This window comes from Diadema setosum, chromosome 21 (assembly GCF_964275005.1).
Source record: "Diadema setosum chromosome 21, eeDiaSeto1, whole genome shotgun sequence".
NCBI classification, from domain to species: domain Eukaryota; kingdom Metazoa; phylum Echinodermata; class Echinoidea; order Diadematoida; family Diadematidae; genus Diadema; species Diadema setosum.
This window is the reverse complement of record NC_092705.1, coordinates 12,998,114-13,016,906: the sequence shown is the minus strand read 5'-3', so window position 1 is coordinate 13,016,906 and position 18,793 is coordinate 12,998,114. Positions and strand designations below refer to the sequence as shown.

Sequence of the window (18,793 nt, the reverse complement as noted above, 5' to 3'; positions counted from 1 at the left end):
TAAAGTGGTATGGACGTGAACACCACTGCAGACGTCTCGACAAGATCCAGGATTATCGTGTTGTGATAAAATTCAGTTCGATGAGTGGACTCATGATGGATGATATACCAGAGGATATACAAAATTATATATTTCAAAGATAGGAAAACTATTGGCTGCTCACGTGTAGAAGAAGGTATACTTGGGATGACTGAAAGAGCACTGTGTTTGCTGAAAGGCAGAGTCTAATCCACACTGTCGACACGTCTTTCTTGGATAGACATTAGGTTAATCTCACACTAGCGAAGACAATGTGGAATTCTCTGCTGATTAATACAAGAAAAACATGATAAATCTAAATGAACCAGAAATGACAACCGCACAAGTCTTTCCAAGTACGGACACCAGCGTGTCACTTCCTGAAAAGGATGTGATAGTTGTTTCAGCTATCAAACTTCTCTTCGGCTTTCTAGGTCTTGTGGGGAACATCGCCTGTTTCATAGCGACCAGACAACGCGCGAAAACGAATCATACTAACTGGTTGCTCGCTTTCCAGTTTGTAATAGATTTCATAACATCTGTGCTCCTGATCGCCAACACTATCCACCTAACCTGGTTCAAGCCAGATACATTACTAATGACGTCGAATTTAGCCGGGGAAATGTACTGTTGGCTGTGGGCGAACGGAGCGATTTACTTTATGGGTTTTGCTATTTCGAGTTTCAATCTAACCGCTATTTCTCTGGAGCGATACGCAGCGGTAGTTCACCCCGTATGGTACATGGCTAGTTTCAAGCGCAACGCCAGGTATATTCTCGTAGGAATAACGCTGTTAACCGCACCCGTCTTCGAACTCTCCGTGGGACTTGTGTTCTACAGGTACGCTCACGGAGAATGCGCTGCGGTCGATTCTGCGGTCAAGCCGTCATTAGGCGTCATGCTGTTTATCTGGGATTTCTTAATCCCAGTCGCTGTCATGAGTTACTCTTTCCTTCACGTTGCTGTAAAGCTTCGCACTCTAAGCCGCGTCACTGCCGACAATGTGGAACAAACGATAGGTTCTAACACAACGGATAACACACGCGATCCGAACCGGGATGTAGAACCGAACACAGGTGAGAACGGTCTGGATCGACCTGCTCTTGGACGCAGTAAACGGCAAGTGAAAGCTAGGCGCAACAATGCCGCGGTTCCTGCTGCTGGTTTTATTCGTCGCCGGAAAACCACGGTTACCCTCTTCATCTTCTTCATCAGCTACCTGGTTTGCTGGATCCCAAATCAGACCATGTTCTTGGCCGAGAACCTGGGTTGGATACAGAACTTCTACGGTAGCACCTTCCACAGGCTGAGCGTTGCTCTTGCCACCTTCAACGTATGCGTGAACCCTCTTGTCTACGCAGCCCGGTTCTGTACTTCGGCTGAAGGACGCCGCCATTTTCGAAGACTCTGTCCGTCGATTTAAAAGCAAAGTTGATTGCATTTTTCTCAGAGTTCTGTCCGCATTTCCTCATATAGAGAGAAACAAATATTTCTGTGCCATAAGCGATAGTAGGTGCCACATGGTAGGTGCGTCAATACTGCTCAAGCCTATACTTTTGAAAACTTGACATGACTCTTAGCCATAATAAACGCGTTTTATGGCACTGAAATGTGCCACATATCAAATTCAATAATTCGGTTTTGAAATAACGTACAAGTAAAAGTGCAACGAAAATTAGAAATATGGCATGAATATAGAGATTTGTATGTTTGTTTTAGAGTGAGTAGAAAACTGCTGACAGTCTTTGTAATGTTTAAAATGTTAATACAACGATTTATTTCAAAATTTACAAGGAACCTACAGACCAACCGCTGTACATAGGATGCTTAGTCCTGCTCGTACCTGTAAGCCCATATCAGTAGACGATGTTGACTCTATGAACATGTACAAGTATATTTAAACGATATGGCAAAGCTGATGATGAATTACTAAGTATGTTGGAAATCATCGATCAATGAATAGATTTGCAGGTGAATGAAAAAGTGGTTGGACGGAAGGATGAATACATTTTGTTAAGGGTGAGGACATTTTCGTTGGCATTAGTTTGCATTTGTCTAAAAAAAATCAATAAACAAATCTTCAAGAAGCATACTCATCACGATATACATAATGAGACACTAAGAGGTTGATTTCTTTTGCATTAAAATAACAATACATGTACTATAAAGGAATCAGGAGGGACCTATATCTCGCGTGGGTAATACTTTCTGTTTTTTGTTTGTTCAGAGGTAGTATAAGTTGAACAGTGTAAATCGGCACACAAAAAAAAATAATAACCAAGACCAGGGACGTTTATTCCTGTTTTGAACCGTATATTCTGCTTTAACCCTGTCAACTGCTTGACGCAATTATGAGTAAAACTCCCGTCTAAAGTGTCAGCAAAATTGTGTGCATCCTCATCTCATATTATGGATTTTATTAAGACATAAAATATGATTGATTTCGCTGTTGCAAATAGTAAAAGAGTAATCAAGTTCTCGAAAAGGTTTAAAAAACACACAAAATAAACCAATTTTCCAAGGACGTGATGGACCTGCTTTTCCATAGGAATTATTCAACCTCGTGCCAGTGATTGATATTAATAAAGCTCATGATCAATATTCCCCTTTTCCTGCATTCGCATTCTTCCCAGATAAGAAAAAAAGATTGGAGAAAGGCAAACCTTCACATTCAAATTTTGGATTTGTAGCAGTTCAAGCTTTTTTTTTTCTGATATTTCGAATGATTGATGATATATTTCATAGTTATGAGACAAGAGCAACACCGAAACTTATTGCTAAGATAGTCGAGTTTCCCGTCGATTATTAATTCTTCTGGGTCAGCTTCTATGTTGCAACTCATTGTTAACTGAAATTATTTTAGGTTCAAGCCAAAAGAAAAGAGAGAGAGGGAGTAGGAAGAGACATCCATCCATAGACCTTCCCTTTCATGGAAAGTGGAGACGATATCAACATAGAGCTCAATAAAATCGGGCAACATCAATGATGGAGTTTATCTCTCTGGCTAAAGAGCATATGGATCCGTCAAGCTTGAATTTCCTATTGATTTCCCGACAAGCGATATTCATCCATCACGGTAATTCAATGGTTAAACAGTTCAGAATGCGTAGGACCGGTTCCATGGCTAACTTTTTTTCAACACCGACAGAAAAATGAAATCACTTTGTTTGCAAGAAATTATACGACTGTAGACAATTCATCTGCGTTCACTGAACTTTTTATGATTTTCGCTGGAGATCTCAGCAGCTCTTTATCTTGGGTAGATATCTCTTCGTGAATTGATGATGAGAAAATAACGAAATTTATGTAAGGATGTTATGTTATCGTGAAGACGAACAAGGAGGAAATAAATACCTTCTTAAATCTTTTGGCGTACATCTCAAGCAATTATCGCTTAACAGATTCTACAAGCAATTGGTGTAATTAGTTCCTTCCGTATCACTGATACAATTCTGCGCTATCATCGACGCTCAGTTCTCATCAATACTTTGCAGAAGGCAATTTGCATCTGTTGATAACTGGAGCTTTTTTTTTTCTATAGATAAATTCCTTGTAGAAGTATGGCACTATCTGCTAATTGAATTGAATTGCATTTGTTGTACATTACGGAAATTAATTGTTCACTGGTTGTCACTAAACAGAATGTACTCAATGTTATCTGTGATGTCGAAATAAATGATAATTACTATAGTCATTTTGACATGTTGATGTCATTTACCATGGATGTAAATTTTCCATGATAATACACTTTAATGCACTTAAAGAGAAATTTCAGACCAGTTAAAATTAGTACCAAGAAAGTAAAATTTTATGAAGACAACAGTAAAAATTTGATCAAATCGGATAAGAATTAGGGAAGTTAAAAATGTTTTAAGTTTCACTAAATTTTGCAAAACGATTCTCAAGCAGTTTCAATTTCAATTTCAAAGTTTATTTCATTTTTCGACAAAACATATACGTTTCACTTCCTTTGATAACAGAGAATAAGGTAAACAGAACATTGAGAAATGAAAAGACTGTACAACAATAGAGGACCTATAGTAATTATACCTTGTATAGTAAAAAAAAAAAGAAACAGAAGTGATCGAAGTGAAGTACATGTATATACCGTTGCTTAAAGTGCGAAAAATGGAGGGACCCACTAAAAACACAGAGCTTGTAGAATGTGGGCCCCTCTGGAAAAGAACATCGATGGAAAGATAAATTGAAGCATCGTAAATACAAAAAAAAAGGAAGAAGTCTGGAAGCCCATTGAAAATTAGATTAACAGATAAACACACTTTCATAGACGCGAACAAACATGAAACAAGACTAGACAACAAAACAACTACTGAAGAAAAGGCTGTACGGGACAAAACGGGATGGACAAGACTGACAAACAGAAGACAAAATAGCAGACAAAAACGCACAACGGAGACGGCAATCTTCGGCAGAAGCATGCCAAGAGAAACAGATGACAGTTGTGGGGGAAAAGTAATATTTTAACGCCTGAAAAAAAAAAGACAAGGAAATAGAGGGACGTATGAACAGGAGCAACATACGGAAATTCAACTCCTAGACGCTTTGGGCGAAATGGCATAGATGACAGCAAACATCCAGGAAAAAAATACCATTAATTCTTCGAAGAGGGGACAAAGTGAGCAGGTCAGTATGTAAGAAAGAAGACCAAATGGCTAGTTCAGTACTGTAGAGTGATACGATTGCAATAAAAAGGACTTCAGTCTCCTCTTGAAAGAATAATATATTGATGGAGCGTTTTTTATGTCATGATTCAAAGAATTTCAATAATTTGGGCCTACATAGATAAGTGTGGTTTTAGTGAAAATCGTTCTTAAAAGAGGTAAATGAAATTCATTGGAACGCCTGGTGGGATATTCATGAAATGATTGATTTTGAGGAACATAGAATCAAAAATAGACGGAAGCAAATTATTGCTATACTTGTATATAAATTGCCCTAAATTAGACAAAAAACAAATCTGTAATTTTTAAGAGCTTGTTAGAGGCAAACAACATATTTGTATGAGAAAGTACAGGGGAATAACCGATAACGCGGAGAGCTTTCTTTTGCAAATGGGACACTCTTTCTAATAAATTCTGATGCGTGTTGCCCCAAACTATTATGCAAATGAGTTATCTATGTCACCCTCTCACACATTTTCATTAACTGTTTTTTAAAAAATGACGAAAATTCAATAAATCTGCTATTAAAATGACAAGTCCGCCTTCATATAGATTTGGATTAAGAAAATGCAGTAATATTAGTAGAACACATCAGTGAAATTTTGAAGAAAATCGGACAATCCGTTCAAAACTTATAAATTTTTAAAGTATCTGCGCTGTCACTGCTGGATAAGAAGACTACTACAGTGTATGATGTCACATGCGTACACGGTACAACGATATAAGGAAAATAAAAAGAGAATTTCACAAAACTTTACTTTTCAAATAAAGTGCAAATTTCTTCGACTTGTTACTGACGTATGTTAATGGAATATTATTCCCCCTGCCTTCTGAAAGAGAGAAGTCGAGTGTTCTTTTGTTATGGGAGAAAAATGGAAATATGTTGAATTTTCTTTATTCTTTCTTTATAACGTTGTACACATTTGACATCACAAACTATAGTAGTCTTCTCATCCAGCCGTGACTGAGCAGAAACTTCAAAAGTTCATAACTTTTGAACGGATTGTCCGATTTTCCTCAAACTCTTACTGATGTGTTCTACTGTATAATATTGCTGCATTCACTCAACCCACATGTCTATGAAGGTGGACTTGTCCCTTAAGATGCACAACAATGTTATTACTCCTAACTTGAATATTAACGGCAAAAATAATGATCAGTAAGATATTATCAACGCAAACAGAAAATGGACATGAAATGAAATGAAATTTGAAATCATTGCGTTAGAACACACATACACACGCGCGCGCGCGCACACAAGAAGGAAAAATTAGGAAGTTTTATGATTTTGTGTACAAACTATATGGCATCTTATGTCTCAAACTCACTCATTGGCATATTTATACTGATCGTTCAATAATTATTGTTTTGTGAAAATTAACGACCTTTACAATTTCATAACTTCCTTAATTCTTACCCAATTATGATGGAATTTTAAATGTTACGTTTATAAGATTTTACTCTTTTTTATCAGACTTACTTTTAACTTATCCGGATTAGTTAGGATTCATTATGACAGAATATTAAGGGAATACTCCAAAATGCTGTAAATCAAAAGTCCGTTACTAGCCCTACGTCCAAATTATAAATGAAATCAATACCTTATCACACTTCAAAAATATAAGGTGCAATGAATATACTTATTACAATTATTATTCAATTTACGTCAATTTTTAAAGCAAGCAAAGAGTATGTCAAAGTTTACTTGACGAAAATTAGTTTTCGAATGACTGAGATTATCCAAAAACAAAGAGGTCCTAATAAAAAGTTGGATTTATCTTTTTATGGGGACGACTTTGTTTTGATTTTGTTTTGTTTTGTTTTTGGATATCTCAGCCATTTCAAATTTTCATCAATAAACTTTGAATTCCTGTTAGAATCTTATGCTCTTTCATATTTTATTAATATTTTCTAATTATCTGGCAAAAAGTTAAATATGAACCCTTCATCTCAACCAAAAATATAAGACCTACCTGTACGTATTTTATAGGCCTGTTTAATATATATATATATATATATATATATATATATATATATATTCTTAAATCTATCTATCTATAATCTAAAGGTTTGGGGTTTTTTTTCTGGGCCCCTAACCGCCCCCCTCCCATCTCTCTCACACACACACTTCCAGGAAAATCCACAAAAACACAATATCATCAATAGAACGAAGAGCGTTTAGATTAAATGGTAACTCTCCAAATTCTGTGGATTGAAAGTCAATCTAATAGATTGTAGTTAGTGACCAATCCAAAATGGGATTGAAAGTTTCAATCGAATAAGATTAAATTCTAACTCTTTTAGATTGAAAACTTCGATCCAACGTTTGGATTGGTCCCTGACTACAATCTATTTAAATCTAAGGAATTTAGAGTGAAAATACCTCAGGCAAATACGAAAAATTGCATTTGCACTTGGATCAACTTCTTCTTTTTTTTTTGTCGGAAAGAATATAGAACGCACCCTTCGATTTCGAGAATGTTGTAGTGGGTATGGACAGCAATTCTTCAGCAGTAGTATTCTTTTTATCCCATCACTTGTGATGTAAGCGTTTCGTGAAACCACAAGAACAATGGAGAGCACCAATTTAAATTTGCACTCATTTCCTCTTAATCTATTTATGTTTGTTATGAGAAGGAATAATAAGAAGGTATATAACGCGACAGTTAAGTAACATTTCATCGAGATCTGAGAACTCGGGGAAAAAAAAATCTCCATATACTCATTTATCCCGCCAGCATCGACAGGTAAATTAGTGAAATTGCCTCCATTCCTTTTTACTCGCACAATTTGAGTGAGAATGTCGACGGGTAAATGATTGAATTGTCCTTATTCGCTTAATGGCATTTCTTTCCCGGCATATGGAAAGAAAAAAATCAGCGCATTTTCTACCGTGATTTAGCAAGTGATTGTGAAATGGTACAAAAGCTTAAACATCAATTAGAATGATGTAAAAAAAATGCTAATGTGATATGGGATATGCGTAAAGCAGCGATGCACGTTGGCATTACATCATGTTCCCTTACAAACATGGATTCACACACTTATTAGTAACATCGAGAAGCGTGTGGTATTGAAAACGCGTGTATATACATGTATAATACTCAGACATCATAACTAGTATACAAATATATAACGTGGATGAAAAATATACATTAAAGTAAATACATCGAGAATGTGTATGCATGCTAACAGAGATCTATCCATTTTCATCCGCTGGAGATCTTTCAGATTGAAGCTGTTGAATAAACGAATGAGATAAGCACATATAAAATGTTATAAAATTGTGATAACAAAAAGAAATTCCTGTTCAAAGTTCAAATTTATTGCCGTTTATCCACAGTTTCATGATATAAATCTCACTTCCTTTAGTTTTACAAATGATATAAACAATACAATGTAGTTTGAACAGAGTAGACAACAATCATTTAAACTCTACAGTAACATTTCCTGTTATGTCACGAGTGCAGTATCATTGAAAAGATTGAATGTTCTTTATTGAATGATGGCCTTACTTATAAAATATGTAATTCATCTAACATGAAAAAGCAGAACTGTTAGAGTACCTAATATTCTGCATGCTTGAATACCAGTATATCGAAATTTCATAGGATGTGCCTGTGTGTGTGTGTGTGTGTGTGTGTGTGTGTGTGTGTGTGTAGAAGTGTCATAAGATAGAAAATGAAATTAAGATTCAATTTACAAAAAAAAAATGGGGCACCACTGAAAATATTGCTCAGGAAAGTCGTATTTCAAGGTACATTATGGAGTATCTAAAAAGCATCTTTTGACATAATGATACGCATATTCACGCACATACACGCAGTCGCACTTACGTAGACACACTTGCAGAGTCATACACAAAAATGCCCATTTGCAGTGACGAGTTTTTGTATATTAAGCGTGTTACAATCATTTGCTGGTCAACTGTTCATAAAACGTTTCAGTCATACTGAAATAGAGACCATAAAGACAACTCTGTCATTGAGCAGGGGAATTTCTTTTCTCCCCCTCCCCCTTTAAACTTCGGTATACCCTCTTATTGTCTCATTCATCCCTACTTTTTTCTTTGTTCTCTACCTAACTCTGTCTATTCTATGAAATTATCTGCTTCCTGTTTATACTGAGGTAATGTTAAATTTGTTGAATAATATTGTAATCATTGCTTTGCTTTGATTTTTTTTTCCTCGTTTCTTCTTCATGCAACCTGCCATGATTGACGTGTTTAGAAGTTGTGTCTATTCTTAGTAGAAATAATCTTGTCAAATCATATCAAATCAAATCAAGCCTTTTCATTGTCAGGCTCGATCACCATCAATTTCAAAATGCACTTGTATCGATTCGACAGCACACTGTAGCACATTTCACTTTTCTTACAATAAATCCATACATGAAGTATTGAAAGCTAATTGCTCTATCATCTGATCATTGAATTTGACATTTGTAGTCACTAAAATGTCTCCTGTCGTTCTAAAAGAATTTCTCTACAATATCAAATGATGTCAAATCGTGCTGCCATTAGTAACCGCAACAGTATCAGCTCAAGAAAATGTAAGCCTCGTGATTCGTCTTGAATTGCTTAAATGTCAAATTATTGAAAGCTGATCTGCTGTGATTTTCCTGGAGGCGAACACATCAAGAAAGAAGAAGGAAAAAAAAAATGCAAAGAAAGGAATGCGAGTCATTAGATGTGGTCTCTATTGTACCAATAACCCGCACGCGCTTTTCCCCCGAATCAGAACAGAAGATTCTAGGTTCACATTGTAGCTCGATATGAAAGAATTGTGGCTTTCATGAGAGTAAAGATGGAAGGAGGCCAACTCAGGAACACACACACACACACACACACACACACACACACACACACACTTACACACACACACACACACACACACGCACACCCACACACACACACACACACACACACGAACACACGGACACACACAAACACACAAAGAGAGAGAGAGAGAGAGTGATTGAGAGGGAGAAACAGAGGGAGAGAGAGATAGATAAATTGTGAGAGAGTTAGAGATGGAGGGAAGGTGGAAGAGATGGGCAAAAAAAAAAATTGGATGGAAAGAGACCGAGAAACAGATTTATTAGGAAAAACGAAAGTTGAGAGAAGAGAGAGAAGAACATTGAGAGGGGAATATAATCATAGAGACAATTTTAGACAGGAGATGTAGGGAGGGGAAGAGATTGTGAGACAGAAAGGGAAAGATAGTAAGATAATTCTATGAAAATCAAATGGGATTGAGTGAAGGAAATTTGATAGAAAGAGTGGCATATCGAGAGTGATAGTGAAGTAGAAAAAAAAATATATATATATAGAGAGAGAGAGAGTACATTGAGAGAAACATGCAGATGGAGAGAGAAGGAGAATTAAAGATGTTAAGATAGAGGATTCAAGGAGAGCTTACAAAAGAGATTGAAATCGTAGACTGGTAGTCAAAACGACTAAACGAGGAGACAGATAAATGGCTGTTCGGTTGCACAGATTTAGAAAGATGCAAAGAGAGAAAAAAGTACGGAGTAGATGGAGACGCGAAGCCGTGACTAAAAAGTGGCATATGAGTTGACATGATTGTGATCTTGTGAGGGTAGAACTGTGTGTCCACCCCCCCCCCCACATACACACACACTGATGGAAATATAATTAAAAAAAATCAAGATCAAAATAGATACAAAAAGAATCTGAACAAAAGATTTCAACGAAATACTACAGAGCCTTTATGGCTGTAAAACGTGACAATTCATAGAATGAATAATGTCTCATATGAAAGTTAAATGATTTTAATCTGTACTTACTTAAATTTTAAAGGTGACCATTAGCGACTCTCAAAAAAACAAACAAAAAAAAACCAAAAAAAAAAAAAGATAAAATAAAGATCGTCCAGCATCTCTGGTACTTTGCCAAGAGAATAATTTCCAGGGCATACAAAAAAGAAGTGGTCACTTTGCAGTGATGCCCATTTTTAAATGCAAAATACCGTGTATTCTCTGAAAAAAGAAATCATGCTGATTTACGACCACACAAACAAACTCAGAAAAACTATCCATGCTGTCAACTTTGAGTTTTCTGTTTCACTGAATTTTTAACCTAAAATTATGCTCACCCAATTATTCAATAGTCAATTCAGTATCAATTCAAATTTTGACTTTTTGCAAGTTAATAATTACATTAAACAAATCGAAGTTTCAAGTACAACAGCTGTTTCTACATCACGGCATGCAAGAAAGGATGACATTCGGACGGCTCCAGTTTCATCATCATTTCTCCTTGAAGATATTCGTTAAGTTTATCATTGATACAAATAAACGGGCCCTACTTTCCCTAACAAGCTGCCCCCGCACTACGTGTAATCCCGTGTTGCCAACATTTACGTAACAGCCATGATAACGTACGCACGAACACATACAGACATAGCGTGAACATAGGTTTGCAATTACGCACGAACGGACATAATATTTGGGTACAAAACTCAGCTGGAACTGTGTCTATTAAGCACCTCAAATCTATTGGTTGTGTGCGTGCATGTATGTGTTGTGTGTTTGCGCACAAGAAAAAAAAAAACAAAAACCAACGCACATACTTGCAAATTTCCAAGTACTCATATATTCATATCATTCCCCGTGATAAACCATATACGGATCAAGCGGCCTTCTTGCAAATCTAATTTCATTCGGAAAATTTCATTCAAATATTACTTGATGATATATACAATCATGGAATATGTCTCAACTTTTTGGCTGTTACATTATACATGTATATCAACAAACGGCTGTCGGTCGTGATACCTGATGAACTATCAGTTGCTTCGACGCGCCGTCTTATTTGTAGACACATTGCCCGAGCATATTTACCCCTCTGCGATTGTTGTCATGGTTACGGTTTCATGACTAATAACTCTTAGACTTAATGGGCAATACCATTAGGAAGTACTGCAATATGGCTGATGGTCAATGTTTTTGGCATTTTGATCGATTTCCATCTCCTTCGATATAAATTCAGTCGCAAGCATCCAAGCCGTGGCATTCTGATCGAAATCTTTAGCGCGAGGGGGAGAAGCGCCCTGTTACCAAACTACATAATCTGAATTTAACATCTATCGATATGTTCAGCACTTTCTCGCATGTTTGCAACCAATGTCCAACAAAGTCTTTACACTCCTTCCTTTGTGTCTTTGAGTCTGTACGGTGTGTCGTCTCTTGAAAGCATGGAAACCCCGTCTCCAGCAGACGATACTGCTAACCAGGAACCGTCGTCTGTTGGTCCCTTGGTCGTCGCGTCCTTTCAGATCGGCATCGGTGTGGTTGGCATCCTCGGTAACGGACTATGCTTCTTCGTGCTGCGACTTCAATCCAAGACGAATAATACCAACTGGCTAATTGTCAACCAATGTTCCACAGACTTGATCACTTCTGTGTTACTAATCGCAGCCACAGTCCACCTCCAATGGTTCGCTGCTCCCCCTACAACTCCTGGCCTCGCTGCAGAACTCTATTGTCGCCTGTGGGACTCACGAATCATCTACTTCACAGGGTTTGCCATCTCCTCCTTCAACCTAACTCTCATCTCGTTAGAGAGGTACCTCGCCGTTCTGCATCCTATTCTCTACATGACCAAATTCAAGAGACGGACGATGTACACGATGGCTGCAGTATCATGGCTCACCGCCCCGATCCTCCAGGCTGTGATGCTCTTCGTCCAGTTCGACTTCGACTCCGGTCAGTGCAACTACATTTCAACAGGCCCGGCGATCGGCGTGGTCGTTTTCTTCTGGGAATATTTTATCCCTGTGTCAATCATGGGCTACTGTTTCATTTGTATTAGTTTCAAGCTGCGCTCCCTGAACAGAGTAACAGAAGCTGCCATAGAAGCCAATACATCATCAGTTGCCCCGCAAGAATCCCGTGAGAATGGAGATGAGAGTTCAGTGGCTCAAAACACCGAGTTATCTACGGTGGCGAAAGACCGGGACAGAATTCCGACGCAGGCGTCGAATCCGTCGGAAGCCCAGGGCAACGTCCGGCGCAGAAATATTACCATCACACTACTCATAGTTTATCTGAGCTATTTGGTGTGCTGGACTCCTAACCAGTTCGTCTTTTTGGTGTTCAACTTCGGCAAGATTCCGAATTACATTGGCAGCACTTGGCACATCTTCACCACGATTCTGGCAACACTGAACATATGCGTAAACCCGATCGTGTACGCTTTGCGCTACAAGGATTTTCGGCGTGGACTAAGAGAGGCGTTAGGCCGCTGTCTTGGAAAGCCTTAGAAACAAGCGAGAACATCTTGTGTTTTCGCAGATTCAAAAGATAACAAACTGTCATTGTTATAGCTAAAAGAAATTAGATTTAAAAATTGAATTTGATTATTTGATTTGCCCAATATTTTGTAAGATTTGTTGATATTGCTTTATACGCCACTGTCCCTTGTTAAAAAGACAAGCGTTCTCTGGATACGATACTCCTTGAAATGCCACCAGCAAGGACGGATGGGATGAACACCTTTGAGCCATGGTCTTACGTATCACTTTCTTACGTATCTAAAAGGACATTAAATTGTCATTCAATATCAGAAATGCTGCATGCCTTTTAAAGATATAAAAGAAAAGTGGACAAAATGACATATTATAAAATGATATAGCTACAACCATATCATAGTAATTTGGTATTTTCTCGCACTCTGGACCTTATAAAGGATGTTTTTATGTATGCTACGCAGTATTAATAAAGAGTGTATGTGGCGCATAAGTCTTTGCTTGTTGTCGAAAGAATATAAAGTAATGAAATCACAATCAAGATCAGTGAAGGGTGACTACTGGCGTAGAAATTCTATTTATTCTGTAAATTCTATCTATTTAAATGCTACAATTTTGTCACAAGTCCTGTTCACGTCAAAGCTTAGTCAAATGCGAATGTTTGAAATTATTACCTTCGTATAGAAATTAGCTAGGTTAATTCTGCAATCATTAGGAGGTTCTTAACAACAGATTACTTTCTTTCAGGAATACGTACAAAGTCGTGATAATCATTTAATGTGTCATTAAACCTGAGATAACTTATGTACATTACATAGTCTGGCTTTGGTCATGTTTTCATTTCGTGTCCAAAGGAAACCCTGTGTTGTAGATGTGGTCCTTATAATGTGCATAAAAAATGATAAGGTTTGATAAAATAGATAGGAAACAGATTGGAAACGACTTGATTATGGAATTGACCGAAAATTGTGATGACATTGTAAGGTCATGAATAAACGGGGGAATGAACTGAAGCCAAAACAGTGAACAAGAGCGCATCAATTGCAGATAAATCCTTCCCTGTGTCAGAATTGCTTTTTAGTTGACTTGATGCGAGTGCAGAACGGAACCAATGTTATGTCCTCATTCAAGATGTTACACTATATCATTCTGGAACGATAATGATATTCAATTTAGAGACTTTGCGTTGTTATTCCGCACGACGTGAAGATACTCAGCCCTCTGCATGTCACATTAATTTCTTCTTCATAGGTATATGTGTAAAATTTAAACACATTTTGATTCATTAGCACAGTATGGGGTGAAAAAAACAGACAATGAAATACATTCGTAATGCCTGAAGTATAGATTATGTACCACATTAAACAACCATGAAATGCATAGCCTTGTGGTGTTCATTATTATTATTGTTACTATTATTATTATTATTATTATTATTATTATCATTATTATTATTATTATTATTATTATTTGTATTATCGAATACCATTTCCACGCTTACTTTTACTGTATTGACAATTTGGATGCGTGGAACTTTAAAAAAAAAATGCTAGCTGGCGTATGGTTTGGAAGTTACCTGGAGAACTGGCATTCTCTTTCTACAGAAGAAATTGCATCATTGTGATTAGTTGTTGAAGAAATACGAGAGATGCTATCTTTACTCGAGAGTGCTGGAAGCTGAATGACTACTATCTGCCGCCTAATAAATCACTGTGTTGACACCGTGTAAACAGCGGATCTGAATCAGGGAAATACTCGATCCTGTATGGTCACATATTGCTATGAGAATCCAATGGGTCGTTGAGCATATAGCTCTCTACATTGAATTGTTGTAATGAAAATTCTTTTCATACTAACCATTAACTATTTTCGTTTTCTAACTTTGATATTTTGCTTTTCTATCGGAAGTCTTTCCGAAGTGAAGAGATAGGTATAATTGGAAACATCACCAGATTGTGTTAGGCTTTACTTACACGAGAAAACAATTTTTACCCAGTGATTAAAAGATATCAGAATATATAAGTATCATTGTTGTTCCACTACCCTAAGTCTTAGAATATGAAGAGATAACATATACGATAAGATGGATGTTTCTTGTATGGAAAGAAGAAAAGATAAGAAGACAAATGAATATTAGACATACGCATGAAGATGAACCAAGACAAGAGACCAGAATAGGTCTCTACCGTCTGTAATTAAAAGGTTGGAGCAAGTGAACCATCAATTATGGGATTTAATCTTCATCAATAATTAATTATCGAGCTTCGACTCTCGTATTATTTTGTCACCTATATAATCATAAACGCTTGTATCATTCATAGGTAATCATCCATGGGGGCTGAAATTGCTATGTTTTCGTTGTATAAATCTGTTCACATCTGCATAAGACGACACATCTTGAAATAAAAGAACTAAAACAGACTACAGGCAAGGTAATCGCCTCTTTAGATTCTCTTTGTTATTACTTGCAGTTGGGCAAACACGCACACGCTTACACACACACACATACATATTATAGTGGTATAATGTTGATATGATATGAAGGCCTACCATACGTTTAGAAGCGTAATACATCGTGACAAACTGATTACTAGGGAAGCCACAGGATGGCAGCTGGATTAGTTGGAACGTGTTTATATATATATATACATATATATATATATATATATATATATATATATATATTTGTACCTTTGGAATACAATTATCAAAACATCAGACACTAAGTCCATCTTATAGACGAACAATTGGACATTGGTGTTCAATCCACATTGTTGACGGTTTTTTTTTATGAGTTGCAAGTATCACTTATAAAGTATTTTGCTCCCTCTCTCTAGGCGAAAAGCATTTATTAGAGGCTTCTTTTTCAGCAGCAGCACTATATACCTGCCTTCAAAAGCTACTGACAATACTGCCCAAAGTGTTTCTACTGAATTCCGTCGCCGTGTTGCGCCGGAATTTTTCTTATAAATTTAACATTGAAAATGAATTATGGGCATGATAAGGAACGATCTCATGTAATCAGATTGAGTAGAACCCTTTAAGATAAATATCGAGAGAGCGAATTCAGTGCAGCGTTTAATATCCATATTCTTCTAAATCGACAACAGACAGTATATTTGGAAAGCTCGCGGCTTAAGCTTTTAACCAAAGCTTCCACTGCTTGTTAACCTTTGCCTACGGTTGACACTGTCTGAAAATGATTGACAGTCTCGCCATGGGAAAGTGATATAATTGCATAGCCTTCCCCTCGCTCGTGACAATTCGTGCAGAACTCATTCTGCCAAAAGCGAAAGTCATTTCAGACTTATCGCCATAGACTCTAATCGCTACAAGAGCTCTCTACAGGCAAAATTTGTGTGTTCAACGTGAAAGGCTAAATGTTAGCACAGTGTGCGGGGGAGTTTTGACAATGCTAATATGACATTCTGTGCTTTTCTTTGAAGACTCTTAGAGGTGTCGCAAATTTTGCCAAGAAGTTAGTGTCTAATCTCTTGGTGTCCGATCTCTATGAATGTGTGTTTGTTTAGTTGCTTTTTTTTTTTACAATGCACCCCAAAAGAAAAAAAAATAAAAACAGAAACCACCGTAAAGCTGCCATAAATCTTTTCATCAAGTGGATGAGTACCTTTTTTATGGACATCAAAAGCAGCCGAGATCGTATTATGGTTGAATTTGATATAAAGATATATTTAAAAAAAAACACTTGCCAATCGAATATGATAAATCTAACATGAAAAATGAGTTACGCACTTGTTTAACTCAAACAAATAAAAAAATATACAATGATATTTGAGACATTGTTTGCTGTTTCGTAAGATTAGACTTCTATTCCATTTTCCATTCGTGTTGGCATCGAATGGATACATTTTCTGACATTTTGTTTGTATGATGGATCTGCTGTTATGTATTTATTTCGAAACTGAGTTTGGAAGAGCCATCCATGTGTTCTTTAATGCGTCATGCACCCGAGATGTAGAGGTCCGTCTAATTAAATATCCACTCACATAAACTTAAACGGAATTGGCTTGTTATGATCAAAGGCAACATCATTCTCATGTACATCATTAAGTTATTATATACACTAAATTTGCGCATAAATTATCAATAGCACTATGAGACACACAAAACTCAATTTATCCAAAATTTTTATTTCATTTTTCTTAATGTAAATTGTACTAAAACATTTTCCTAAATCTCTTACAAAATTTTCTTGATGTGTTTTTGTAGGTCCCCAATCACCATCCTCCAATTTATTTATCTCTGAAATATCTCACTTCTTCAATCTTTATCAAAAATGGTAAAAATAATGTACTTTTAGCTCTTTTATTACTTATGTTGATATTTCTTTATCTTTATTCACATTGTGCGTACGTCACACATGCATGGTATTAATTATGCTGAGATGGAGGAAAACTAAACTTGAATTTGAACTCAAACTTGAACATATTATTAATATTGCAGGAAAGGAGTTGAAATACAATCAGTTCTAGGCACCTGCTAGGCAAAAATGACAGACAGTTTTGACACGCTTATAGACCCTACGAAACTTTTGTACATTCTCTATAGCCAACGTATTAAGACGGAAATGCTTCAAACAGGTTAGTCCAAGCAGAACTTTCAGCTCAATATTCCAATATTGACATTCATGCCCAGGCCCTGATATTTATGGTAGCATTTCAGATCCATTATCATTTGCTATCGGCCTCGCAGAAAATGTGCGTGACACTTTCGATATTATTCCTTCCTTTCGCATGCACATTATCCATATTTACACACTTTAGCAAGAACATTTTTTTTTGAAAGAATCAATCACGATTACTGGAATGATGACGGGAGACATTTCAAGATTGGCGGAGTACTAACTTTAACTATTCTCTAGATTTTTTTCCAGAAACTGAGCAGTATCTGAGGTATAAGATTGCTTGCTTGTCAGTGTTGGATTGTTGCGATTCTCCAAAGTGGGTCAAGCCAGCATCGTTATTAACATGTCTCATGGCGTATCACGATCATTTGTGTATGTGTATATATATTTTTTCTTTACCACCACCTGCCGTCTGAGACCTTGCAAAGCTCTTGAAACTCTTGAATCTCTTTCTTCTTTTGGTTTCTTCTTCTGCTCTCTTCATTCATGTTTCCCACTGCGAGACTTGGTCCATTGAATGTGAAGCGAGATAACGCGAAGACAATTGCACACCCGCTTCCATCCCTCCTCTTCCTTCCCTTCTCCCTCTTTCATTACCTCACGTCAACATACTCTAAAGATGTTCCCATTTTCTGTTAACAGCGACTGCACTCGACAATTGCCTCCCGATCGATTTTTGAGGAGAGAAACCTTATAAATGGAAATTGAGAGGAAGCTTAGGAGTGAGGAGACTGGTATATCAATTGCATTGCAATACAATCCACAGCAAATTAAAGTGATAAGCAAGACAGCTTTTACCAGATAATAAATCTTTCTTGAAAAAAAAAATAAAATCAAGAGTTTTCAAGTACCGCAACGGAGGGGCTTTCACACCGGGCTTTCGTAGAGTTGCGTAGTGTTGGTTACCGAGTATACGCCGAGCTTACGCTATACCTGTGCTGTGGCAAACTGGCCTACGTAACAACGCGCCGAATTACAAAAATGGGTACGCGGGATACGGTAAAAGGAAAACATAATAATGATAATACTAATAAGGATGATGATGATAATAATAATAGTAATAATAATAATAATAATAATAATAATAAACATATTCATTTTTAATTTTGGCGTAGAGCAAAGGGTGCAAACACACGCAGTTTATATGCAAACCTAAGCAACTCTACGCTACTCTACGA

The 18,793-nt window shown here is 36.8% G+C and overlaps 2 protein-coding genes across 2 annotated transcripts; both read left to right on the top strand.

Moving 5' to 3' along the window:
• The first annotated feature begins 349 nt into the window (after positions 1–349).
• Positions 350–1,441, top strand: LOC140244943 (annetocin receptor-like). The gene has a single exon (XM_072324550.1). It carries the CDS (start codon positions 350–352, stop codon positions 1,439–1,441), a length of 1,092 nt encoding a protein of 363 aa, XP_072180651.1.
• A 10,476-nt stretch (positions 1,442–11,917) lies between these two features.
• LOC140244941 (octopamine receptor beta-2R-like) lies at positions 11,918–12,985 on the top strand. The gene has a single exon (XM_072324549.1). It carries the CDS (start codon positions 11,918–11,920, stop codon positions 12,983–12,985), a length of 1,068 nt encoding a protein of 355 aa, XP_072180650.1.
• Positions 12,986–18,793: the final 5,808 nt, after the last annotated feature.